Genomic DNA, 27,397 nt, shown 5'->3' with positions numbered 1-27,397 from the left:
CTATTCCCGATGGCGTTTCCGTTTATTTAGTGCTATTTTAACCCCCTTTTCTGTAATAACGCGGCGTTTAAAACACTTGCTGCCGGACCGAAAGCGAGAAAACCGGCTAACTCACCGTCGCAGGGCTCGGTCAGTCCGCTCCATTCGCGCGGTGGCAGCGCCTCCATCTGCAGCAGCAGGTCTTCGAACAAGAAGTTCATCGCTGGCGATGCAGGAGTTAATTCTCGAGCTGGTGCTGGAATCAATCCAGGTGTGTCGTGGGAATCAATGCAGTGGTGCAGCAGGAGGAATCGCAGAGTCGCTCGTGGATGCCGAAACTCAGCCGTTGAACAAATGAAGGATTTTGAAATTAAACATTCCAAAGCGCCACCTGATTGGCTGCTGAAGGCTTTTTGTTTCACCGCGTTGCTTGGTGACGAAGCGAGTTTGTTTTGCTCCGCCCCCATTAGTCCGAGTCCAATAATGAGGCCCTGATCAGGAAAAGGAGCGCAGAATTTACTGAGATTCATTTCAAATGCTTATCATTTCATTTTCACTCAGACTTCAGATGAGGATCTTCCAGGGATTCATTTTTCAAAATGTTGTCTTCACACTTTCATAATATATTTCATGAATAGAATAATGCCACAACAAATGTTTTAATGAGTCTGATTTATTACTTTGACACAGTTACTAACACACCAAAGATAAATCCATCATGATAGATAGATAGATAGATAGATAGAGCACTGATCTCCTCCACGCCACGTATTACAATAACCTGGATCCACATACACACCCGGATTTGCATCAAAATCTAATCAATTGCTCCTTGGCCCATGGCTCACCTGTCCTTAAAATTTAATCAAAATCTGTTCACTACTTTTTGAGTTACGTTGGGAACAGGCAAACAAACGGAAGCCAAAACGTGGCTGTCGTTTCTCTTTACTTCGCTGAGCGCTTCTTGACATAATATAGATCACTATAGTTGTGGAATAGGGCTATTTACTGGATTTTTATTATTTACTGTTTGATCTTAAACGCATTAAGAAGGCAATAAACTGCACTAATTACCTTTTGACGAGGCACCTGTCCTGTTAATTGAAAAGCATTCATGAAGCTGGTTAAGATCATGCCGACAGTGTGTAAAGCACCATCAAGGGAAACGCTGGCTCAGGGGCGGACTTACCATTAGGCAAACCAAGGCGGTTGCCTAGGGCCCCCAAAATTTGGGGGCCCCTAACGGTCAGCCCCGTCACGGTAAACACCAAACAATATATATGTAATCTCAATTTGTCTCTGATATTAAGTAGTCAACGATATAAATGGAAAAACACACCAAAATAGCATCAGAATATCGAATTCATGTGTATATAGTATTTGTCTCAGCACACCCCCCTCCCCGGTTGTTTAACATTGGACTAGTCCATGATCTGACAACGTAGACAGGTGCGCGACGGAAATTCAAACCAAAGCAGAGGGAACTGTAAATAAGATGAAGCGCAGTTATGACAGTGTTTGCGCTAAACGGAAAAAAAGGGCACAAAGCAAAAAGAATACAGCTGCACTTCTGAAACTAACTACCTTTTTCAAATCGCCTGAGTCTGCTACAGCCTCAACCTCCGCTGTTGACTCTGTTGAGGAATGTGTTCGTGTGGAGGAGGTAGACTTTCAAGTAGGACTTTCTTTCTCATATGATTATGATGAACAATGAACATTTGGAGATTAAGGACTTTTCAGTAATGTACTGGCTGCAACCTTTAAAAACTCATACCTCTCTCTTTCTCTACCCCCTCTCTCTCTCTCTCACACACACAAACTCTCTCTCTCACACACACAAACTCCTACACCCCATTATGGAATAGAAGATAGATAGAATGCCTTTATTGTCACTGTACACATGTACAATGAGATTAAAGCATCTCCAATAACAGTGCAAACAGCGTGGAGAGAGAGAGAGAGGAAGGGGGAAAAAGAAAAAATAATAATTAAATAAATAATAAAAAATAAATAAAATAAAAGGGGGGGTGTAAGGTGCACAGTCTGAGGTGTATGTGTTGTGTGTAAGGTGCGCAGTCCTGAGGTGTGTGTGCTGTGTGTAAGGTGCGCAGTCCTGAGGTGTGTGTGCTGTGTGTAAGGTGCGCAGTCCTGAGGTGTGTGTGTTGTGTGTAAGGTGCGCAGTCCTGAGGTGTATGTGTTGTGTGTAAGGTGCGCAGTCCTGAGGTGTATGTGTTGTGTGTAAGGTGCACAGTCCTGAGGTGTATGTGCTGTGTGTAAGGTGCACAGTCTGAGGTGTATGTGTTGTGTGTAAGGTGCACAGTCCTGAGGTGTGTGTGCTGTGTGTAAGGTGCGCAGTCCTGAGGTGTGTGTGCTGTGTGTAAGGTGCGCAGTCCTGAGGTGTGTGTGTTGTGTGTAAGGTGCGCAGTCCTGAGGTGTATGTGTTGTGTGTAAGGTGCGCAGTCCTGAGGTGTATGTGTTGTGTGTAAGGTGCACAGTCCTGAGGTGTATGTGCTGTGTGTAAGGTGCGCAGTCCTGAGGTGTATGTGTTGTGTGTAAGGTGCACAGTCCTGAGGTGTGTGTGTTGTGTGTAAGGTGCGCAGTCCTGAGGTGTGTGTGTTGTGTGTAAGGTGCACAGTCCTGAGGTGCGTGTGTTGTGCGTAAGGTGCGCAGTCCTGAGGTGTGTGTGTTGTGTGTAAGATGCACAGTCCTGAGGTGTATGTGTTGTGTGTAAGGTGCGCAGTCCTGAGGTGTGTGTGCTGTGTGTAAGGTGCGCAGTCCTGAGGTGTATGTGTTGTGTGTAAGGTGCACAGTCCTGAGGTGTGTGTGCTGTGCGTAAGGTGCGCAGTCCTGAGGTGTGTGTGCTGTGCGTAAGGTGCGCAGTCCTGAGGTGTGTGTGTTGTGTGTAAGGTGCGCAGTCCTTAACACGAAAACACATCACAGCTCATTCATTTCAGTGAAAAAAACATTATCGGTATCAATTATACTATGTGCATGCAGTCAGATTCAGAAGTACTGGCATCCTTGGTAAAGATGGGTCAGAAAGGTTATGAAAATTTGAATATTATATATACACACAGTATATATGGCTTTACATTAACTTTTTTAGCTTCAAAGACAATTCATGAACAAGTGCTTTCATACTATTTTGAAAATAGATCAAGTTCACAGCACTGCGTTTAGAACAAAATACACTCAACAAAACATGGTAACCAAAACACTCCAAGCCCTGATGCTGCTCGCAGCTTGGTGATGCTTGCAAGAGATGAGGCGAGTAGAATTGATAATGTGTATATATGCTATATTTACTGTATGGACATGGGATCAGAAAACTATTTTATTTATAAACAGTAGCCACATGGACCCATAGGGTACCTTTTTTTTCTCCCCCATTATGGTTTGCGATGTGTTTCCTTGTCGAGATCGAAAACTTCTCCAAGCACCTGCTTTCAACTCGTCTTGCTTTTATTCCTCAATAATCAAGAATAGAAAGAGTCTGGCGCCTGAACCCCGCCCATGTTGCATGATTGGATGGCTGGGACCATTCACTCGATTTCTGTTCTATCACACCTCACTCTCTCTGTCTGTCTGCAGATGATCACTTGTTGCCTCTTGTTGAGAAAATCCACCCGAACTTGGCAAATAAGATCACCTGGATGCTTGCAGGGAACCAGAACAATTATGAAATCATGAATATGATCAGCGATCCTGAGCTCCTGTATGCCAAAGTGAGCGCACACACAATACACACACACACTGCACCAACACACACACTCAAGCAATTTACAGAGTGTTTCATCTCTGATTCTTAAAAGTGTCTGATATTGAAATGATGAATTAACTTTGGCTATGTGGAAACAAAACCCCACCCACCAATCCCTCTTTCCTACTCTCTCTCTGTGTGTAGGTGGATGAAATGGACGCGATCCTGAAGGCGAGGGAAGCTGGTCTCAAGCCGGTGAGGATCTTTTAATAAAAACTGGACGTCTGCTGAAATTCAGTTCTGAGACACACAACTATATTTTGTATTCGATTTCTATTGAAACGTTTCGTCACATCACAGTTTACACAGAGATCAAAAACGTTCAGGAGTCGTTTCTGACCTTGTGCACTTCTCTTACAGGAAGCCGTCAAGATGCTGTTCGGTGACGAGAACAAGAAAAGAAGGAAGAAGAAGAGAAGAAGAAGGAGTATAGATTTTAAAAAACACTGCACCCAATATTGCAAGTCTTGTAAAGTGCTCTCCATCTTGATGGTCATTTTATGAAGAAGTCTTTGTCACATGCACACATTTTAAATAGAATTTCAAAATAAACTTCAACATAAACTGCAAATTTATTCACTTGAAGGTTAAATTCTTTACAGTAGCTTTGTCTTTAATTTTCTCTTTAGGTGAAAAACCTTTGAAAATAGAAAACACACAGCAATTATTAACAGTTAAAATGCAATGCTTCTGTGCAAAATACGCATGTAAAAATGCACTATGCAAATGTGCAAATATGCCTTAAATACTTATGCAAAATAGACATATGAGAATAAATATTTTAAGCTACAAAATATGACTGTAGAAAAAATAAGATTTAACTACTTGGTATACACATTAAAATTACAAGGAAATAAACTACCAGAATCTCCATTTTGCCAAATCCAATATGGCGGCGAGGATGACGTATGATTCTACGCCGAAGGCGGCGTCTATGTTTATATGTCTATGACTTCACGGTTGGCGGGATTCTCGCAATGCGGTGTGCGCATGATCAAAAGTGGAACGAAGTCTCGCTACCACAAGATAACGCGCGATTTCATAAGACTCTTTACTGGCTGTCTGTGGTGTACAGTACGTTTGTAAATGTTATGCGCTCTTTTATCATCGTGGGAATTGATTATAGCTCTAAATAAATATTGAAGTTTTTTTAAAGAATCCGTATAACTTTATTTATACGCCCGTATGCTACGTTTATTGAATCAAATCCGTATAAAATACGGACATTCCGAGAGGGCTATCGCGTGATGTCACCGTACCGCGAGATTTTGTTAGGGCGCCATATTGGAAGACCTCAAGTACATACATTACTACATTAACAGTTGTTCCATTCTTCAAATAAAGTCTGTTAATTATATGGACTTTTAATTCTGTTTCAAACAATGATTATGAAAAGACCTGTTCAGAATTTGTTCATTTGTATTTCATATAATAATCAGAGCAGATTAAATGAAATTCTCCACTATCATGTTAAAAAAATTATAGCACTTGACCACTATTGCAATCTGTATTCATGCTGTTATGGATTTTTTTATTTCATAATTTATTTTTAATTTACTACTTATGTTTTTATTTATATATCTTTGAATTATTTGGACATGGGGAAAAACGAGGCCTATATTTAAAATCCAAAGAGGGATGGAGGGAGGAAAATTTAAAACAAAAGAAAGAAATGAAATATATAACATAAATGTGATAAAATTAAGGATGTTTTTATTCAGTAAACATTTTTAAAAAATCTTCTACAACACTCTAGCCTAGTGACTTACCAGTAACAAAATGGTCTGAACATATTCTGTCTGTACTGTTTGAAGTATTCAGATCAGCTCTGCATAAAGCAGCTAAATGCTCTCTCTGTCTCCTGGCAGAAAGCTCCTTGGTTTGCTCCCCTTGTGTCTCAATCACAGCTGGTATTCTGTAGAAAGACTTCTTTTCCCATCAGCTTTGTTAGAACACCCTAACACAGCACAAAAGTTTACCATTGTAGGTTGTTTGATGAACCAAGTGCATGAAATTCTAACGAAAACACCCTAGTCATTAGACACACTAAATGTGTCAGTGGCTGGCTGTAATAAACGCAGCCAAGGGACAAAACCATCAGTCAGAGTCAGTTTCTCAACATATCACTTCCTTTCAGCAGGCTTCAGGTTTTTGAAATAATCTGCCATGTCCACAGATCATGCACAGACTTATCCATTATATCCACAGTTTTTTGCCAAGTCTCACACAGGTTTCTTTCAAGTCTACTGTTGGGCCAATAAATCATAAATAAAACAGCTCAGATTTGTTTGTTTAAGTTGTTTGCCACTCCACTTTATTCTCGTGGGTTCACATACCGCTGCCGTTATTTCCCCCAATCACGAGTTTGTTGGTCTTCCAATATGGCGCAGGGTCTGTTTATTTCCAGCTTCGGGTGATGTCAGTAATATCCCTCTATAGGTTGACATGTATGTACATTCACTGGTTGGCTTTAAATCAATAGTTTGGAAAAGTTTTGGCTTTTTTAGACACTGTGTGTGTGTGTTGTGTTGACCGCTCTTATTTGTCAGCACTAATAATCTCATTTTATGTCTTCCATAGATGATGATGCCTCACCCGCTCCCAAAAAAACAGCATTGGGCCAGCTCTTTGGAGAGTTCATCACTTCCAGACCTCCAACGAAGACCATACTGGAGCAAGCCAAGACTGAAATTATCAAATACAGAGAGAGAGATTGTCTTGATTTGGAGGGCAATGTGTTGCAGTGGTGGAAAGGGCAGATAGACCTACCACTCCTTTCAGCTTTGGCTAAGAACTACTTGTCCATACCAGCAACTAGTGTATCTTCTGAGCGTGTCTTTAGTACTGCAGGGGATATTGTTACTGCCCAACGAAGTCTCCTACACCCTGATCATGTCGATCAGTTGATATTCCTTAAAAAAAAAACTCGAAAAAGAAACACCTTAATTTAAATGTTTGAATCCAGGAGCTGTGTTACTGCCTTTTTACTTGCTTGAATCCAGGAGCCTTGTTACTGCCTTGTTACTGGTTTTCTAAAGTATTTTCAATCTTTTTGAGGAAGATAGAATATGTCAACAGGTTAATTTTTTGTTAATTTACTAGTTATTATATTGGATGGGATCCACTATCCTAAAATCTCATGGTTTTTTTCTTTTTATTATTAGTATAAATCTAATTCTTTATTAAACCTCTTTCAAAAACTTAACGCAGCGTGAGCTGCTTAGGCTAACATAAAAATGTGGCAGAAAGTTAACTGTTCATTATTCAGGTCTGAATTTTGAAATTGTGTAATTCCTGTTTTTTTTTTTAAATAAAAGGCACAGCCAGTGGTAATGCTTTAAGTGCCAGTACTTGAGAAATCCAGGTTGCATTCCATGCATTCCATGGTATAATTTTCTTCTGCATCGCATCGTATCGAATCTCACTGCATCGCATTGTCTCATCTCATCTCATTATCTCTAGCCGCTTTATCCTCTTCTACAGGGTCGCAGGCAAGCTGGAGCCTATCCCAGCTGACTACGGGCGAAAGGCGGGGTACACCCTGGACAAGTCGCCAGGTCATCACAGGGCTGACACATAGACACAGACAACCATTCACACTCACATTCACACCTACGCTCAATTTAGAGTCACCAGTTAACCTAACCTGCATGTCTTTGGACTGTGGGGGAAACCGGAGCACCCGGAGGAAACCCACGCGGACACGGGGAGAACATGCAAACTCCACACAGAAAGGCCCTCGCCGGCCCCGGGGCTCGAACCCAGGACCTTCTTGCTGTGAGGCGACAGCGCTAACCACTACACCACCGTGCCGCCCTGCATCGCATTGTGTTAAAATGAAATCGTACAGTATCGCAGTCTCATCTCATCTCATCTCATCTCATTATCTCTAGCCGCTTTATCCTTCTACAGGGTCGCAGACAAGCTGGAGCCTATCCCAGCTGACTACGGGCGAAAGGTGGGGTACACCCTGGACAAGTCGCCAGGTCATCACAGGGCTGACACATAGACACAGACAACCATTCACACTCACATTCATACCTACGGTCAATTTAGAATCACCAGTTAACCTAACCTGCATGTCTTTGGACTGTGGGGGAAACCGGAGCACCCGGAGGAAACCCACGCGGACACGGGGAGAACATGCAAACTCCACACAGAAAGGCCCTCGCCGGCCCCGGGGCTCGAACCCAGGACCTTCTTGCTGTGAGGCGACAGCGCTAACCACTACACCACCGTGCCGCCCCAGTATCGCAGTAGGTTGGAAAATCGTATCGCATCTTACCATTGGTAATTTCATGAATCGTTAATGTATCGAATCGTTGGCAGTGCATCGAGATGCGTATCGTATCGTGTTGCTGATGAAGATTCCCATCCCTTGATTTTGTCACACACACAACCAGTCAGAAGTTTGGACTCATTCCTACGTTTTTCTGTATTTGGACTATTTTCTACAATGTAGAACAATACTGAAGACATCAAAGCTATGAAATAACATCTGGAATATATATGGAATTATGTGGTAAACAAACAAGTGTACAAAACAAAAATATGCTTCAGATTTTAGATTTTTCAAAGTAGCCAGCGTTTCCCTTGATGGTGCTTTACACACTGTCGGCATGATCTTAACCAGCTTCATGAATGCTTTTCAATTAACAGGACAGGTGCCTCGTCAAAAGGTAATTAGTGCAGTTTATTGCCTTCTTAATGCGTTTAAAATCAAACAGTAAATAATAAAAATCCAGTAAATAGCCCTATTCCACAACTGTAGTAATCCATATTATGTCAAGAAGCGCTCAGAGAAGTAAAGAGAAACGACAGCCATTGGCTTCCGTTTGTTTGCCTGTTCCCAACGTAACTCAAAAAGTAGTGAGCAGATTTTGATTAAATTTTAAGGACAGGTGAGCCATGGGCCAAGGAGCAATTGATTAGATTTTGATGCAAATCCGGATGTGTATGTGGATCCAGGTTATTGTAATATGTGGCGTGGAGGAGATCAGTGCTCTATCTATCTATCTATCTATCTATCTATCTATCTATCTATCTATCTATCTATCTATCATGATGGATTTATCTTTGGTGTGTTAGTAACTGTGTCAAAGTAATAAATCAGACTCATTAAAACATTTGTTGTGGCATTATTCTATTCATGAAATATATTATGAAAGTGTGAAGACAACATTTTGAAAAATGAATCCCTGGAAGATCCTCATCTGAAGTCTGAGTGAAAATGAAATGATAAGCATTTGAAATGAATCTCAGTAAATTCTGCGCTCCTTTTCCTGATCAGGGCCTCATTATTGGACTCGGACTAATGGGGGCGGAGCAAAACAAACTCGCTTCGTCACCAAGCAACGCGGTGAAACAAAAAGCCTTCAGCAGCCAATCAGGTGGCGCTTTGGAATGTTTAATTTCAAAATCCTTCATTTGTTCAACGGCTGAGTTTCGGCATCCACGAGCGACTCTGCGATTCCTCCTGCTGCACCACTGCATTGATTCCCACGACACACCTGGATTGATTCCAGCACCAGCTCGAGAATTAACTCCTGCATCGCCAGCGATGAACTTCTTGTTCGAAGACCTGCTGCTGCAGATGGAGGCGCTGCCACCGCGCGAATGGAGCGGACTGACCGAGCCCTGCGACGGTGAGTTAGCCGGTTTTCTCGCTTTCGGTCCGGCAGCAAGTGTTTTAAACGCCGCGTTATTACAGAAAAGGGGGTTAAAATAGCACTAAATAAACGGAAACGCCATCGGGAATAGAGTTAACAGCGTTTTGATGAAAGCGACCTGTTCCTTATTGTTTGGCTAATCGGTTTACATCCATGATAATTAGCTTAAAGTTAGCGGCTAGTCAGAAACGTTAGATCAGTTGGCTAAGCTAGCTAGCTGTCAGCATGAACACATTTTGCTGTGTGAATATTATAACTACAACAGTTACAGACGATTTTATGATTGTTAGAAACAGACAGACGCGCTTAGAAATGTCGCCATTAAACGGGGACAGCTGCACTTTAGCGACAAAACTCCGCCATATTTATTGAGGCGATCTCGAGAGGATCTCGCTCTTATATCAGAAGAACACGAGAGAAAACCACACAAAAGGCTTCAAATCGCCAAAATAAGTACAAAAACGTTTCTTCATTATTTTTTTTAACATATGACCATAACACACACACACACACACACACACACACACAGGTTACTGTCGCTAAAGTGCAAACTATCCCAGAAATGGCAGTGTGAGCAGAAATGACCCATTCGGCTAATAGTTTAAGATGTATAATAATTTCTGTAACCTAACTTTAGTGTGTGTTCACCAGTTTGTTAGAAAAGTCCTGTAGTTACTTAGTTTACTAAAAGTAAAATATTTACTCTGAAGAGGAATGTTAGCGAAGCTAAGGTTAGCAAGTCGGCTAGTTAGCAAAGTTAATGTCACTAAATTATTGTTTTCCAGGGTTCAGGGTTTTATTTGTCCCTTCGTTGGGCTGTAAAATAGTAAATAGACACTCTGGAAAATAATAAGGTTGAAAACAGATAAAATGCTTTCAATAAGATGAAATGTGTGCGAGTTTATTATTGAGTTGTTCATTGGTGTGTTTCAGCAAACTGCTGTACAGCTAATAGGAAAGAAAACTGTGTGTGAGTGTAAATACGTTTGGTGTAAAGAACTGTGCTGGGTTTCCCAAAAGCCTCTTAAAGCTAAGAGCATCTTAATTAGGAGAGAGTGTTCATGATGATGCTCGCACTGCCATTTAACGGCGATCTTTGTGCTACGATGCTTTTGGGAAACTCGCCCCAGTTTGTTTAGACTGAGGATTTCCTGCTGTACAAAACAGAAGCTGTGTTATAAAAAGAGAGGTTTCTGATTCATTTGACGAAGACAGTGAGGCACATCTGCACATCTCATCTCTCTTGTACACAGGAAGGATGTTTCCTGCCAGCGAGGAGAGACATGAAGAGGATCAAGATCCCACACCTCATCAGGAAGAAGAGGAGGATGATGATGATGGGTTTGAGGCATTTTTGAGGGCCCTGCCACCTTTAGAGACCCTGCCCCCTTTAGGTAGCCCCTCTCCTTTGAGGGCCCTGCCCCCTTTAGGTAGCCCATCTCCTTTGAGCGCCCTGCCCCCTTTAGGTAGCCCATCTCCTTTGAGCGCCCTGCCCCCTTTAGGTACCCCATCTCCTTTGAGGGCCCTGCCCCCTTTAGAGACCCTGTCCCCTTTGGGGAACCCCTCTCCTTTGAGGGCCCTGTCTCCTTCCTTGAACCCCTCTCATTTGAGATGCCCACCCCCTTTATGGAACCCACCCCCCTGCTCTACCTCCATCTCTCTTAGCAACCCACCCTCCTGTGATACCCCAGCCCCTTTGTGGAACCCAACTCCCTGCTCTGCCCCCATCCCTCTTCGTAACCTGCCCTCCTGTGATACCCCAGCCCCTTTGTGGAACCCAACCCCCTGCTCTGCCCCCATCCCTCTTAGCATCCTGACCCCTCTGTGGAACCCATCCCCCTGCTTTGCCCCCATCCCTGTTAGCAACCCGCCCTCCTGCGATACCCCGGCCCCTTTGAGGAACCCGCCCCCCTGCAGTATTTCAACCCCTTTGACGAACCCCACACCTGTTAGTATCCTGCCCCCCTGCAGTATCTTGACCCCTTTGCGGAACCTGACACCCTTCTGGAACCCAACTCCCATCTGGATCCCAGCCCCTTTGATGACCCTGTTTCCTTCAGGGAACCCCACTATGGTCCCCGTAGGGTTTCTCCCCGTAGACTGTATTCCTGTCCCTCACCAGGGGAAAAGGAGGAGGGATGAAGAAGAGGAAAACAAAAAAGCTCCTCCTCGTAGAAGGCAGCGTTGCTCATCTTGATGAGTCTGAGGTGGCTTTATCAGAGGCCCATCCCAGTTCCTCTGGGAATTCTTCTGGGTTTTTTTGAGTAGGCTTTTTTCCTCAACACCTCTTGTATATCATTATCATCAAATGCATGGTAAGTATTTTTGTGTGGTGGTAAGTATTTAACCCTGAGTCTCCAGGATTTTTTTTTTTTTTTGTGGTCAGTATTTCACCCCTTTTATACATGAGGTGCAGTGCGGATCACCTTTATAACTTCTTATTTATTCTTTTATCTGATATTGTCGTGGTCTTTTTTCCCCCCATATATTTACTGTTTATTGTATAACATTGTTTTTCTATACTTTAAATGTATAGTGATCAAATTTATACATGATACTTTTAAAAACTATTTAATTTAATGTATTCAGATTAATAAGGTTAAGGAATAACACACGACAGACAAGTTTCCAAAATTATTCTATAAGCGTCACGCACGCCCCCCCACCGCCTTCCACGGTCTAGCGTGTGTTATTCCACTTACACCACAGCGATTCGTCAACGATAGCAACATTTTAATTTATTAGTGACTTCTCACACGTTTTATCATTGGGTTTCTGAAAGCGTAAAAGAAACTGCGATGATAACCAAAACTCCGTCTATAAATGTTCAGTAATTTGGCAATTATTCGCCGAAGGCAAAGTAAATATCAGTAAATAAGAGAGACAAAGTCGAGGTTATTATTCGTCAATTCTTTGCTGATCCTGAGGTGGATAATTTAGTATAAATGCACAGGCGATTACTTAAAAGAAACTATTACATTTATTTCAAACTTGTAAAGCGGCATGCAAACGTAATAAATGCGCGGTGCAGACTTGTCACGTATCTCGACCGAGTGACACAAAATACTTTGAAATGTCGTCTGTATGAACCACTGCACTAACGAGAGTGTGAGCCTGCCGTTCCAGTGCCGCGGCCGCTTCAGCACGTGCTTGCCCTTGGAGTTGCAGATGCAGGAAGGTGAGCACATCAACGTGACTGTGCCCGCGTGTCCACCGCGCAACCCGTACGAGGAACTGTGGTTGGACCACACCCAGACGCACAGTCCTGTGCACGAGCGCAACGAGGATGTCCGAGGAAACGTTAACGGCTCCAGCTGCCTGTCTGGCCTGCCATACCCCAGTGCGAGTTCTACAAGTGCTGCCTTCCTCAGCGTTGAGATCAATCTACCGCCACCCCCTGTGCCTCCAAAATCTGAAGCTGTGAGTAACTGTGTAGTTTTTTGTTTTCTCCCCCCTTCTCCTCAGTAAAATGAAGGCCATGTAACAGTAAATATCAAGGACAATAGACATGTCGTAATATCCTTTTATCATGGTTTATTATGAAAACCATTTCGTGTTTTTATTAGAAATATTTATAAAGGATAAAGGACAACCATGTATCTCTGGAGTATAGTTACACAGAAGTAAAGATTTTGTAGTGCCCGGTCTTTGTTTTGGCAAAACACACGACTGAGATTCATGATTTAAAGTGTCAGCATCACATCTGCCTTTTATAGGCCGTTTAGGGGAAAATAACAGGTGCTTGGCAAATTATGGCTAAAGGATTAGTACCAACATGTAGTTAGTGTTGCAGGATGTTGGTTTAAATCAAGAACGAAGGAATTCAAAATAAATTTTATTTATTTTTATATATATATATATATAAAATTTTTTTTTTTTAAATTTCTGGGATTTACACATTTCCAAGAATTAAATCACCCGTAGAAAAGAGCAGACTTGGAAGATCATAAACTATGACCTCAGCAATTTTATCATGGTGGATTCAAGTAAGCATGTATGCGTTCGATGGACACAGAGGTTTAGCTGAAAGATTTTTTTTTTTAGTGTGGCCAACAAAAATCATATATTAAAGCTATTCAGCCTTTCGATTTCATAAAGTCGGTGAAATTTAGTTCCCTCTGAAATTTGGTCATTGTGATGCATGTTTATTTCTGTAATATCTCACAAAAAATAACAGGCCATTCTGTGTCTGGTAAGTTATTTAATTTGAAGGGATTCCCAAGCAAATAATGTACGTGAAATCACTCGCTTTGCGCAGTCAAGCAGACGGAGGAAGTCTGTGTGCGCATGTGCAGGTTTACCCTCACCTTTTTTGGGGGGGGGGGGGGTTACAGCAGTTGGTATCCAGTGTTGCATTACTGCCATCTACAGCTTTACCTTGACCGTGCAGTGACGGTTCCATCATTCTGTCGCTATTGCCGCTTTTCCACTACAAACGCGGCTGAGTCGGGCTGAGCGGGGCTGTTGGAGTTGCATTTCGACTACAACCACACTGAACCGTGCTGGCTGGAAGTGGGTGGACACATTGGGTGGAGTTAGCGAAAGTGGGTGGACGTCAGGTGATGTCGTTAAGCAGCGCAAACAGTGACATCAGTGAGCTTTTAAGCGGTAGTCTCACGACCCGAATAGTAAACAATAAACATGGAGGACATGGAGTCGTTAGTGTTGCTGGTCTTGGTGCTGTGGCTTGTTGTCACCGACAACGCCAACAGATACTGGCATGAGCGTATAGATGAGGTGAGGCGCATAAGGCTTCAGAAATTCTCGTAATTCATAATTCTTCTCCTTCCGGGTTTGCGGTGTTTACAGATCCCAGCGCGCTCGCGGGGCGTGTGTGGGCATGTGAAGACACTCCTCCTCACCAATCAGTGCACAGGGGAGTGTCTGCTCACGCCCCCAGCCTCACTCGGCACGGTTTGGCTCGCTTCAGCCCCACTCCAAAACCGTGCGAGTTTTAGGGGCTAAGCAGGGCTGAAGCGAGCTGAGTCGTGCTGGTTTTTGGTAGTCGAAACGCGAGCCGTGTCGGGCTGAAGCGAGCTGAAGTGAGCTGAAAAAGGGTAGTGGAAAAGGGCCATAAATGAACAGCTGATCACACCGAGGTGCTTGCTGACCGCCGATATCTATTCGTTTGGTCCTGCGTTTCCTTTCCTTTGCAACATAATGTCTTTTCTCGCTTTCCGTTACTGTAGTTGGTCCTTCACGTTTCATTCACATCCTCCATTTTTCTCTCCGGTTTCAAATTTGTATCCCACAATGCCTTGCGCGAAGGGGGAAAGCCCACCATGTGATGCATGACGTAGTATCTTGAATTGGGTCATGGTGAAGCAGGAAAAAACAGTGGAGAATTTAGGGCCATTTGGCCTAAATTCATTAATTGCTCTATTAAAATAATATATAGCTTTAGGCACTGCCTAAAAGCGGCGCTCCCGTCTGTTTCTGGGTTGTAGAATTTTCTTATCATAGCCAGCCTCTCTTGTTTTTATTTCTTGAATGTTATATTTGCTATACTGTTTCCTTATGTTGTACAAAACACACACAGAAAGAGAATAGCTCTGGCCTGATGAGTAGAGTCAGGGCAGTGATTTTATTTACAAATTTGATTTCACCATTGCTGAGACAAGAATACAAAAAAAAAAAATTGGAAAAATATCATATTGAAAACAAAATATAATCCAATGAATACGCTGCCCAGTATAAAACCCAAAACCCAGTGGGATTAAAAACTCCTGCGAACATACTCCTCGTTCGAATGCAGCGCATGTAGCTCTGAGGATTAGAGCTTTGACTTTGAAAAGACGATAGAGATTTTGTTTAAAAAAAAAAGTGCAATTGAAGAAATATTTAAAACACTCAGCAGCAGCATGATCAACATGCTAATGTTAAGCAACTGTTATGAAACTAGGAAGACCATTAGAGTTTTCTAGAGTTTGTTCGTAAAGGATCAACAATTTTAAGAAGTGTACGTTTTGCACGAAGGTCTCAGGTCCTTATTACACGGTTATCAAAATGAATAATGCATGTAATACAGTATGTTGAGACAGCATTAACTCCAGTGATCGGCCATCTGGCTGTATTTTTAGACAGTTTCTGCAGGCTGGAATCTTTGGGCTTCGTTTCATCCAAAAGAGAAAGTAACTGGTTGCTGGTTCGCTGAAAGAAAATCGTGTATGTAAATAAGCATACACCCATCATTACCATCACCAACATGTTTTATACCTTGTGGTGATTGGGATAAAGTTAGTTGGCTGTGATTGCCGTCACTCCCATCTATTGTCAAAGCCAAGTCTGCAGTATGTAATTGATTGCCTTTTCAGGTCACCAAATAACTGTGTATTAGGTAATGTACACAAAAAAATAATTGCCACTACAATATATTGTTCGTTACTACGTAATCAAAAAGAAAATGAAATAACTAACTTTATTGATGGATTCATCATTGTCTTCATAATTATCACCATTGTTATGTAAATCATCACTAATAATCATCATAAACATAATCGGAAACATCACCACCATCAGTATCCCTATCCTCATCAACAGCATGCATCACTGTCTCAAACCATTACCATCATCAAAATCATTTTTTTTTTTTTTTTTAAACACCTTCGTCAGGCAACAACAGCGGCAAGTTACTCACTATTATACTGTCCCGACTATTTTCCGCTACTTTTTCCTGCTTCACCGTGACCCAATTCAAGATACGTCCTGCATCGCGTGTTGGGCTTTCCCCGTTCACGCAAGGCATTGTGGGATACAAATTTGAAATGGGAGAGAAAAATGTAGGACGCGAATGAAATGTGAAAGACCGACGACAGGAACGGAAAGCGAGAAGAAAAGATGTTGCGAGGAAAGGAAATGCAGGACTAAACTAATAAATATTGGCAGTCAGCGAGCACCTCGGTGTGATCAGCTGTTCATTTAGCGGCAAGATCAGGGTAAATCTGCGCATGCGCACACGGACTTCCTCTGTCTGCTTGACTGCACGACACGAATGATTTCATGCGCGTTATTTGCTCGGAAATCCCCTCAAATTAAATAACTTCCCAGCCACAGAATGGCCTGATAGTTTGTGAGTTATTACAGAAATAAACATATTACAATGACCAAATTTCAGAGGGAACTTAATTCACCGATTTTTATGAAATGGAAAGGCCGTCTCTCTAAGGTTGATTCGAATGGCTATCGCTTCCACATGACGGCTCCTGTAACCTTGTTCTCCTCTGTACCAGGCTCAGTGGGTTCTTTGAAAAGTCTGATCAAGAGGTGGACCAGTCGCTACCCTGATGCTAAAACTGACCCCATGAACGCATGGGATGACATCATTACATCCCGGTGAGTCATCTGAGCTTTGCATGCATGTTTTGTACCATGGCTATAGATTTGTCTCTTGATAAATGATCAGGTCTGTGCAAAAAGTTAATGGAATGTGCAGTTCAGGTAACAACCTTGCCTTCATGTAGGCGTTTGTGTGTTATCTGATGTGCGTCCTCTCATGTCCCAGGGGTTTCTTTCTGGATGAGATCTGGGAGAAGCTGTGCTCGTCTCCTGCTAACAGTATGGAGGTGGATGGAGCTGAGCAGGACAGTACAGCAGAAGAGTTGGGAGCACTGGTGAAGGACTGCAAGTTTAGTATGAAACTGAACATGGCAGATAGCGCCTGGAAACAGGTACTTCCTAATCATGAAATCATTCAGCATGTTAGCAAATCCTTGCAAGCGTATTTATACCGGACGCCCCTGGTGTCAGTGTGACACTGTAAGGAATTTTCCTGGTGTACATTACGGCCTGACAATATCTCACTTTACACGTGCATGTTTTCATCTATATGCAGTAAAACTAGAAAAGCTGAAAACAATATTTCCACCAAAACTGATCATGTGGACCATAGAATATTGAATTTAATGGATCTCTACAGATATTTTGCTTTTTTAATCCCTCGCATGATTATCCCACCAGAACAACTTCTCCGTGGCAACAAAGCTGTTGAAAGAACTTCACAGGGAGGCGAAGGCTGAGAAAGGTTGGCTACAGCGCTGGGTGCACAGCTTCAGCCGTTTCAGCCAGCGGAAGAGCCAGGGGCCCGCTGAGCAGATCCGCTCCCTGCTCAAGACTGTCCCACTGCTTGGTAGAAGCTGTTCTTTTCATTTCTGCAGTCCAGAAATATATTTAAAATAGTGAATGACAAAGCCAGCTCTTAATTCTGATTTATGTATCCGTGTTGCGTAGAGGAGTTTGAGGAGCAGAGTGAAGCTTCCACTAGCAAGCTGTTCAGAGACCAGAGGATCCTACTGGGCACCACCTTTGACCTTTTGGCCAGCGCTGTGCACCGCAGTCCCTCTGCTCTGGAGATCGTCGGAGAAGAGAGAGCACAGAGTTCTAGAACTTTCCAGGGCACCTTCCAGTGATCAGGTAGCTTTTGGTGTTATGTTTTGCTGAAATGATTTAAAATGTGAATCTTTTGCATTTGAGGTTTTCCCTGCATGAATAGATCGGTACATTCGTGTGCAAAAAATGTGTGCACAGGAGCATGGTCTTGCTGGAACAGATTTGGGTACCTTAGTTGCGAGAGGCGGGGTGCGTCCTGGGAAGGTCGCCAATCTATCGCAGGGTTAACACCGAGACAAAACTGTTCACGCCCACAATCACACCTATGGTTTCCTGTGACGTCATATCCGCCTCATTAGTTATTCAGAACTTTAGCTGGTGGTCTACCAAAGCTCAGTTGACAGCGTTTGTACAGAGAAGGTGCATTGCTTGCGTGAAAAATGCCTTACGCTTGTGTTGTTTTAGGTTGTTCGAATTTATTAAACCGTAAAATTGATCAAAGTTTCTTCAGGGTTCCCCGTGAACTAATAAAGGGTGAACTAACACAGGATTTCACAAAAAGATGTCGAGAAAGGCAGCTTTTGAACCTCTCGCTGAAATCGAAGGGAGCCGAGTTGAAGCATGCTCGAGTTTGCAGTGATCACTTAGTGAAATGTTTGTATCTCCCTCTCAGCTGTCCTTCGTGTTTTCCAAGTACTTTTCTTGCTATGTGTCATTTGACCTTTTTTTTTGTATGTATGTAATGTCACGAAGCGCTAAAGTCCCCAGCTGTTTCTTTGTTTACTCCTCACAAAGCCCAGATGCATGAAGGTTGTGATAAAATTCTTCCCCAGCCATACAGTTACAATGCGCCGTGATCACTTCTCCGTCCTGTTTAACTAAGATCCAGGTCTTTAAAGGGGTTTCTGATGATCTTTGTGAATGATTTGCCTGAGAGATGAGAGCCAACACGAGTGAGAATCAAGCCAACTGTTTGTTTACACTTCAACTTGCAGCGCTTCGTTGTAAAGACACAAATGAAAAGCTTAAAACATACTTAGATGGGCAAAAACAATGCAGGATTCATTGGGCAGCGACTTGATACCGAGGTCCTTTACCCAGCCACATGCAAAAAAGTTGTAAGCCTCCATACTCTTCCACGCTTTCATCTGTTTTGCGGGGTAGAAGGACGTCTGCAACACCAGATGAGATGTCGGGGAACTCGACTGAAGGGTAGTTTGAGATCGTATGACAAATCCTTCTTTCCCAGACTGTAGGGGTCGATTCCATTGCACATGGCAATCTTCTGAATATATCTAAAGCAAGCAGTGGCTTCTAGATTACGAGCGTATTCTGATAACTTATTGCTCGTTGTTTACACTACGGCAGCCATTTAGACCACCAGCTATTTCAGTTCCTGTAAAACTGCTGAGAAAGTCACGTGACTGAAACCCAGCAATGTAGAGTAGCCAGGTAACCTAATCCGCATGTCTTTTGGACTGTGGGAGGAAACCGGAGCACCTGGAATTGAACATGCAAACTCGCGCACCCTGATGCCCTTGGGCCATTTGGCTTGTCTGTGTCCATCCTGAGCACACGTCATCTACCACTGGCTTGCTACGCATGTCGCAGCTTTCCCAAACAACCATTCACATCTCTGGACCGTTTAGAGTAGCCAGTTAACAATTATAATGCTACAGCATACAAACACGGTCCATACAATTCTGTGCTTCCAACGTTGTTTGGGTAGGTGGTGAGCGTGCCTTGCTGGCAGCTGATTGGCTGGATCGGTCAGTTGGACAAGCCAGAGGCAGTGCAGCATGTGGTAAAGGAGATTGCAGAGTGTTAGCCACAAGCACTCATCTACTCCTTCATGATGAGCAGGGAAGGCTTTCTGTTTGAAGAGCCTGCTATCGGTCATGCGAACCAGGAGTTTGTCCAGAAGTATGCTGAAAATTTTTTTTTTAAGTGACCATTCTTAGCATGTAAATAAGTAATGAAGAAAAACATTGTGATCGTGTGTGTGTGTGTGTGTGTGTATGTATGTGTGTGTGTGTGTGTGTCTGTTCCAGGCTAAAGGCAAAGCTGGATAGAGGAGGAGGTTTTCAAGAGTTTGTTGATGCTCTTCAGCAGCTCACCAACCCTGAAATGCGCTTTGGACTAAATCCATTTTACATTTCTTTTGCTGTAATTGATATTTGTCATATAAATGTATTCTCCAGAAGCATTTCTTCCTCACTTTCTTTATGACTTGACACCAAGTCATTTTTTTTTTTATTTTTCATTTGTTTATTAAAGCACAGCCAAACAGTCCATCACTGGTTGGAGTTCTGATCTGTAAATGATGCACAGCATGATGGCAGAGCTCGCTTTAAAAATATCATTTATAATTTGAGCTCATTACCATTTCACAAGTGTGAAGAAACAGAGATAAGTCAGTCTTAACTTGGGTGATCATTTTATTTGTCTTTATTGACTCAGAATATGTGGTGTTTTTTAAATATGTTAATGAAGGGGAACTATTCAAAACCTCTTCAAATATTCAGTGTAATATCTACCATAATGTACTGTACAGGGCGGCACGGTGGTGTAGTGGTTGGTGCTGTCGCCTCACAACAAGAAGGTTCTGGGTTCAAGCCCAGTAGCTGACGGGGGCCTTTCTGTGTGGAGTTTGCATGTTCTCCCCGTGTCTGCGTGGGTTTCCTCCAGTTTCCCCCACAGTCCAAAAACATGCAGGTTAGGGTAACTGGTGGCTCTAAATTGACCATAGGTGTGAGTGTGAATGGTTGTCTCTGTGTCAGCCCTGCGATGATCTGGCAATTTGTCCAGGGTGTACCCCGCCTCTCACCCATAGTCAGCTGGGATGGGCTCCAGCTCGCCCACGACCCTGTACAGGACAAGCGGTTCTGGATAATGGATGTACTGTATGGTCACTAAACGTTTTATTAGCATTATAATATTCTTAATTTGCTTAGCTAGGCATGTAACAATTCACGATTTGATCCAGTCATGATACTGGGTTCCCGATTCAATTTTCCCACAATAGTTTTGAAAAAAAAAAGCGAAATATTTTTTCCTATTCTTTATCAACTTAGTTTTGTTAAACTGTTTAATTTTCTTAACAATAATTATTTTACCCATATTTGTAAAGGAGTAAAATTTAATAGCCTGTTAACTAAAATATTCCTTTTATTAAAAATGAATGTAATTGTAGTGGCCATTTGTCCAGAAAAACAAAATAAAACCTAACCAAAAGACCACTGATGCACCATGGGGATGTGGTCCATTCCATAGTGTTGCGTTTTGTCGTGATTTATTTCAAAATAATAAAACGAACAATAGAACACAGAAAACCATGGCTGCTGCTACCTCTCTTGCGCTGGTAAAAAACCATAGGCCCACCCAGGTGCATACTGGTCCTCAATGTGCCTACCTACTCAAATGACCTCAAATATCCACAGTGTTAACCAATTACCAAAAATTAACCAAAATACAAACCATACAAATCTAAAGATACTAAACAAATAATTAACAAATATCTAATCTAAATAAAGCAAACACTTAAGGTAATCAAACAAACAAAATTACTCATAAATTAAATTTTCAGCAAGAAACCTATAAACAAAAACTAAACTTTACAAAACTAACAAATAGCTCCTACAGTAATAACAAATAGGGATTCTACTACCTCCATTTTTCTCTATTCTTTATCTTTCAGCAGTCTGTAAAATAGCTTTGGTTTCTTGTTAAATCTATTTATACAATCAGTCGCCCGACAGCGCCCTCCTATTTTAGAGCTGTGTTACTCCTGCCTAGGTTGAAGTCACATGCATTCCTGCTATTGGCTGTTATTGCGCCCTCTGCTGTCTAATGTAATTGCAGCTTGGAAAAACTAAGATTACGCAGCCTGATTGTGATCAATTTTTTATTTCATTGATTCGAATCGTCATAAATTTGCATCACAATTTATACACTGTATGATGCAGAATCCTTACATTAACATGTATCCTGTGTACACTGCTGTACTGTCAACATTGGCAGGATTGTTGGGATGAGGTTGAGTCAGTTGGAGAAGCCCAAGATGGACAAGAAAATGATGAGGACACTGTATGAAGAAATGAGCACCTCACTCTGCAACTCTAAAGCCCCAGGAATTGTAGCCTTCCGGCAAAAATTCCGCCAGGTTCTTAGTTGTAACGCCTGAAACTATCTTCCCGTTCCGTTATTTCAGTGAGTAATCAACTGTACATTGTAAAGCCTGTATTTTCTTTCTTAGTCTGTGTTTCTAAAAGACATTTTCCAAAGAAGTGGAGAAGCTTTTTGGCCCAGGTGGCTCGAAGGTATACGAGAAGCGTAAAGATGAGGATTATCTTAGGAGAGTGGATGAGCTGGTGTCGCTCATGAGAGGCTTCCAGAAAGAGCCAGGGAATCTGAAGGAGTACTCACCCTGGCTCAGTAACTTCAGCGCAGACACACTCCGGAACGAGCTGGAGGTTCCAGGTTAGGAGAAAACCATCAGCCTCCTCAAATGAAACATTGTTTCAGAAAGTTCATCAAGCAAATTTTCCTCCTCACTTTAGGACAGTACGATGGAAGATCCAAGCCTCTGCCTGAATACCATGTGGAGATTACAGGGTTCGATGAGAGGGTATGTACTTGCAGATGATGATCCTCTTATACTCTTGACTGATGTAATGGTATTTTATCTCATTTTTCTCTTTAACTTTTTCTCCTGCAATACTGTTAAATGGGGGGGGGAGGGTCACAGTGGATCCGGAGCCTTTTCCAAGAGCACTGTTTACAAGGCTTGGGATCTGTGCCTTTTTTATGTATTGATGATCAGGACATTTTAACTATTGGCTGCTGCAGTGCATCCTTAAATCGATAGCGTAGGCCGACCATGTATATTACAGACCCCTTGCACTGACGTCACATTTACGTTAGCAACTGTGGCTACCCTAGACCTGGGGGACAACTGAACTTTGTTTCCATACTGTTCACATGCTGAAGCTAAGCGAAGATGTCCAATGTCTGTTGCTGTTGTCCGAAGAAAACTGCAGCTAAAAAAAGCTCTACTACTGGATTACTTGGACAATCTAAGTCAGAAAGAAGCGAAGGATACATATACGCGGAAATTAGGGTTTATTGACCGTTATGAGCCATACAAAATTCCTCAAAACGACTGGAGTGACGGTGCAGATTTGTGGCCTAGCATTAGCTAAATGTTGGAATATACCTTCTTTTTCCCGAAGAGTCCCAACACGGAAGACCAGTTTAAAAAAAAAAAAAAAACTACAAAAGCAAGAAAGCCTCCTTTGTGTAAAGACTTTTTCCCGACATCAGCTTTTGGGAACAGAATGTTGCAAAAGCCAAAGCATTTCCTCTCAAAGGACTCCGACCTGAACTGTGGGATAGATGGTATTCCATCCCTCCATGTCTCAACAACCCCAAGGACATCTAATTACACAGCTGTTTGCACACTATCATTTATACAGTGATGCTTATTATTGTTAAAACAATATCTGAAGTGTTCTTTGTAAAACAGCAAAATATCTTGCTGTAGACTTTCAAACAATGTTGTAAGATTTTAATTTGATCTAATAGTGGATGGAACAATCATTACAAACACTAACGGAATCGGCACGTTCCAGTTGTAGCGAGTCATACAGTAACTATAAATTACCCTTGCAATAATTTCAATAAACAGTTAATGTTCAGTTCCCTCTTCATTTATTCTCGATTCAAAAGGCACAACTGAGTCACACAGGTTGATCAGTGTGTAACGGACAGTAACAATTTTATCCAAAATAGTTTTTCTTTCCTTAGTCGATTTATTTCCGTTTCACATGCATGCAGCTGTTGTAAAGTTCAGTGTGTGTGTGTAGGTGGAACACTCGAACTGTTGGGTCATTACTACACTCTGGCTCCATGGTGACATTTTGCACAGGACTGTGTTCCTCTGATAACAGAAACAAAGCTCCAGCTCTCTCTGCTCTTAATCTTTTCTGTTCTTTCAGGTTTTATCACGCATGTCGCTCCTTGTTGGGTTTTTTACTGCATTATGTCTGCGTTGTTTGCTTGCTACCCAATCTGGGTTTTCCGTGTGGAATAAGGAAGTTGGTTCATCTGTAAGAAAATCAAACGCTTTCATGAAGAAGCTAACTCGAATGCGAGCAGAAAAGATAAAATGAGATTCTTAAGCAAACTCTTCCATACTCACTTCTGAATTTATTTAGAAATACAATCAGGAATTTCTCTGGAGTTTTCAGGCTTGGCGCCTCTCGTCGTATTCTCTTTAACCGCTCATTTCTTCATTGTTGTTTGTTGAAGGATTTGCTTCTCTTTGTAAATATTTTTCTTGATGGCAGGGAGATGAAAAAACCTTTGCCAGTCATGGTTTATACCAGCTGGCTCTGATTTATCCACTGGTACTCATCTTTTGGCATATTTTGACAGGGTGCGCTTGACGTGAGAATGAGGCGATTAAGCAACGTTTCTTTTCGCTCTGCTATACGTGTGACTGTAGGTGAAGGTTATGACTTCTGTTCGCCGTCGGAAACGTCTCATCATGCGAGGAAACGATGAAAGGGACCATCCGATCCTGGTGAAGGGAGGAGAGGACGTGTGTCAAGAGCAGCATCTCAAGCAGCTCTTTGGTGTCATGAACATCATTCTCAGTCAGGGCACAGCCTGCTCACAACGCAGCCTGATGCTCCGTACCTACCAGGTTGTTCCAATAACCAGCAGGTACAGGATCGGTTTCTGGCAAAGAATCTGGTGTTTGAGATTTGGGCAGTCCTCTTTTGTAGTCTGCTGGATGGTTGTCTGCTCACATCAGTCCACTGGTAAAATCTTGGGTTTTTTTTTTTGTCTGCAGAATTGGGCTGATCGAGTGGATGGAAAATACCTGCACGCTGAAAGACTTACCGGCCAGCAAAATGACTGATAAAGAGCAGAAAAACATAACGGTGGATGCTCTCTCTTCATGACTTTGACTGACTGTAAATGGCGTTCATTAGTGCTGCATTTAGTTTAATTAATATACAACCCCGATTCCAAAAAAGTTGGGACAAAGTACAAATTGTAAATAAAAATGGAATGCAATGATGTGGAAGTTTCAAAATTCCATATTTTATTCAGAATAGAACATAGATAACATATCAAATGTTTAAACTGAGAAAATGTGTCATTTAAAGAGAAAAATTAGGTGATTTTAAATTTCATGACAACAACACATCTCAAAAAAGTTGGGACAAGGCCATGTTTACCACTGTGAGACATCCCCTTTTCTCTTTACAACAGTCTGTAAACGTCTGGGGACTGAGGAGACAAGTTGCTCAAGTTTAGGGATAGGAATGTTAACCCATTCTTGTCTAATGTAGGATTCTAGTTGCTCAACTGTCTTAGGTCTTTTTTGTTGTATCTTCCGTTTTATGATGCGCCAAATGTTTTCTATGGGTGAAAGATCTGGACTGCAGGCTGGCCAGTTCAGTACCCGGACCCTTCTTCTACACAGCCATGATGCTGTAATTGATGCAGTATGTGGTTTGGCATTGTCATGTTGGAAAATGCAAGATCTTCCCTGAAAGAGACGTCGTCTGGATGGGAGCATATGTTGCTCTAGAACCTGGATATACCTTTCAGCATTGATGGTGTCTTTCCAGATGTGTAAGCTGCCCATGCCACACGCACTAATGCAACCCCATACCATCAGAGATGCAGGCTTCTGAACTGAGCGCTGATAACAACTTGGGTCGTCCTTCTGCTCTTTAGTCCAAATGACACGGCGTCCCTGATTTCCATAAAGAACTTCAAATTTTGATTCGTCTGACCACAGAACAGTTTTCCACTTTGCCACAGTCCATTTTAAATGAGCCTTGGGCCAGAGAAGACGTCTGCGCTTCTGGATCATGTTTAGATACGGCTTCTTCTTTGAACTATAGAGTTTTAGCTGGCAACGGCAGATGGCACGGTGAATTGTGTTCACAGATAATGTTCTCTGGAAATATTCCTGAGCCCATTTTGTGATTTCCAATACAGAAGCATGCCTGTATGTGATGCAGTGCCGTCTAAGGGCCCGAAGATCACGGGCACCCAGTATGGTTTTCCGGCCTTGACCCTTACGCACAGAGATTCTTCCAGATTCTCTGAATCTTTTGATATTATGCACTGTAGATGATGATATCTTCAAACTCTTTGCAATTTTACACTGTCGAACTCCTTTCTGATATTGCTCCACTATTTGTTGGCGCAGAATTAGGGGGATTGGTGATCCTCTTCCCATCTTTACTTCTGAGAGCCGCTGCCACTCCAAGATGCTCTTTTTATACCCAGTCATGTTAATGACCTATTGCCAATTGACCGGATGAGTTGCAATTTGGTCCTCCAGCTGTTCCTTTTTTGTACCTTTAACTTTTCCAGCCTCTTATTGCCCCTGTCCCAACTTTTTTGAGATGTGTTGCTGTCATGAAATTTCAAATGAGCCAATATTTGGCATGAAATTTCAAAATGTCTCACTTTCGACATTTGATATGTTATGTTCTATTGTGAATACAATATCAGTTTTTGAGATTTGTAAATTATTGCATTCCGTTTTTATTTACAATTTGTACTTTGTCCCAACTTTTTTGGAATCGGGGTTGTACATTGATATAATCCTACTAATCCTCCAACTCACTTTATTTCATGTTTCTGTGGCTTTACTTGTTCTATCTATCTATCTATCTATCTATCTATCTATCTATCTATCTATCTATCTATCTATCTATCTATACACACACACACACACACACACACACACACACACACTACTGTGTGATGTCATTTTACTACAGGAAGGCCAGTCGCACAGACACGGTAAATAACTGACCCTCAGAAATGCTTTTGTCTTTACATTGGACTCATTTTATATCACTACGATCCGTTGTATTTAACACTCCAACAACTGATGATCAACTAACTGGTCTGAATTTTAGTTGTATGCTTGTGAATGTCCAATGCACGTTTCATTTCAGGGAATAAAAATGTGAGTTAATGAATGATGAAAATGCCAACAGTTGTGTCCTAAATTGTCCTTAGTTCATCTCTGACTACCAAACTTTCCAGGTTCAGATGTTTCTCTCATGTTTCTCAAATTGTTCTCCTTAGACCTTTGCAGTAAAGCAGCTTAAGAGAGGAGGCACCTGGACTGAGAGCGTTGATACCAAAGAGATCAACTGGTACCCGCTCCAAAAGATCGACTTTGCTCGCAAGAAGCTAGAGGGAGCCAACCCCTCAGTTATAACGAGGTAGGCCAGATGCCATGACAGCACTTTCTATAGGCACTTAGGATAGTGTTTCAGTAAACTGAATTTAGCTGTTTACATTTTGTCTGCAAAAGTAATTTCATTTTTAGTTGAAATCACAGCATCAGATACTTCACATCCCAGACTTCTACTACAACTGAACTTTCCGGTCAACTTTAAACTTGTACACAAATTCAGGCCGTAAATCCAATAACGAGGCAGCGTTTAGATGCGTTGCAGCCACCTACATAGCGGAGCTCCCAGCGGAGCACCATACCTAAGAAAAAATGGTAAACCCATCGAGTCGATTTTTTTTTTGTGGTTTGTCTCAGTGTGTGTATAACAACTTCCAGTTTAAAAGTATATGGAATTATACATCTGGAAATGATGGCAGAGGAGAA

General features: G+C 42.1%; 1 protein-coding gene and 1 long non-coding RNA gene across 2 annotated transcripts; both read left to right on the top strand.

Moving 5' to 3' along the window:
- Nucleotides 1-3,636: 3,636 nt before the first annotated feature.
- LOC132887451 (uncharacterized) lies at nucleotides 3,637-4,160 on the top strand. Its single transcript, XR_009654828.1, has 3 exons — nucleotides 3,637-3,704; nucleotides 3,884-3,934; nucleotides 4,100-4,160. It is a non-coding gene; the product is annotated as an uncharacterized LOC132887451 (long non-coding RNA).
- Nucleotides 4,161-12,733: 8,573 nt separating this feature from the next.
- On the top strand, nucleotides 12,734-27,003 carry LOC132884880 (DNA-dependent protein kinase catalytic subunit-like). The gene is made up of 11 exons (XM_060918911.1): nucleotides 12,734-12,828; nucleotides 16,638-16,740; nucleotides 16,910-17,075; nucleotides 17,365-17,533; nucleotides 17,635-17,809; nucleotides 21,754-21,895; nucleotides 22,005-22,212; nucleotides 22,293-22,360; nucleotides 24,239-24,459; nucleotides 24,590-24,680; nucleotides 26,860-27,003. Exons 2-11 carry the CDS (start codon nucleotides 16,709-16,711, stop codon nucleotides 27,001-27,003), a joined length of 1,416 nt encoding a protein of 471 aa, XP_060774894.1. The 5' UTR covers nucleotides 12,734-12,828; nucleotides 16,638-16,708.
- The last annotated feature ends 394 nt before the right edge of the window (nucleotides 27,004-27,397 follow it).

Source organism: Neoarius graeffei, chromosome 1 (assembly GCF_027579695.1).
Source record: "Neoarius graeffei isolate fNeoGra1 chromosome 1, fNeoGra1.pri, whole genome shotgun sequence".
Taxonomy (NCBI): Eukaryota; Metazoa; Chordata; class Actinopteri; order Siluriformes; family Ariidae; genus Neoarius; species Neoarius graeffei.
The sequence above is the reverse complement of the archived record's forward strand: the minus strand, read 5'-3'. Positions and strand labels throughout refer to the sequence as shown.

What these genes read in the sequence shown, in the direction of transcription:
- LOC132884880 (XM_060918911.1), top strand. Translation starts at nt 16,709, where the DNA reads ATGAACGCATGGGATGACATCATTACATCCCG. An exon ending in GATGACATCATTACATCCCG is followed by an intron (nt 16,741 to 16,909) that starts GTGAGTCATCTG and finishes CTCATGTCCCAG; the next exon opens with GGGTTTCTTTCTGGATGAGA. An exon ending in GAACGAGCTGGAGGTTCCAG is followed by an intron (nt 22,213 to 22,292) that starts GTTAGGAGAAAA and finishes TCCTCACTTTAG; the next exon opens with GACAGTACGATGGAAGATCC.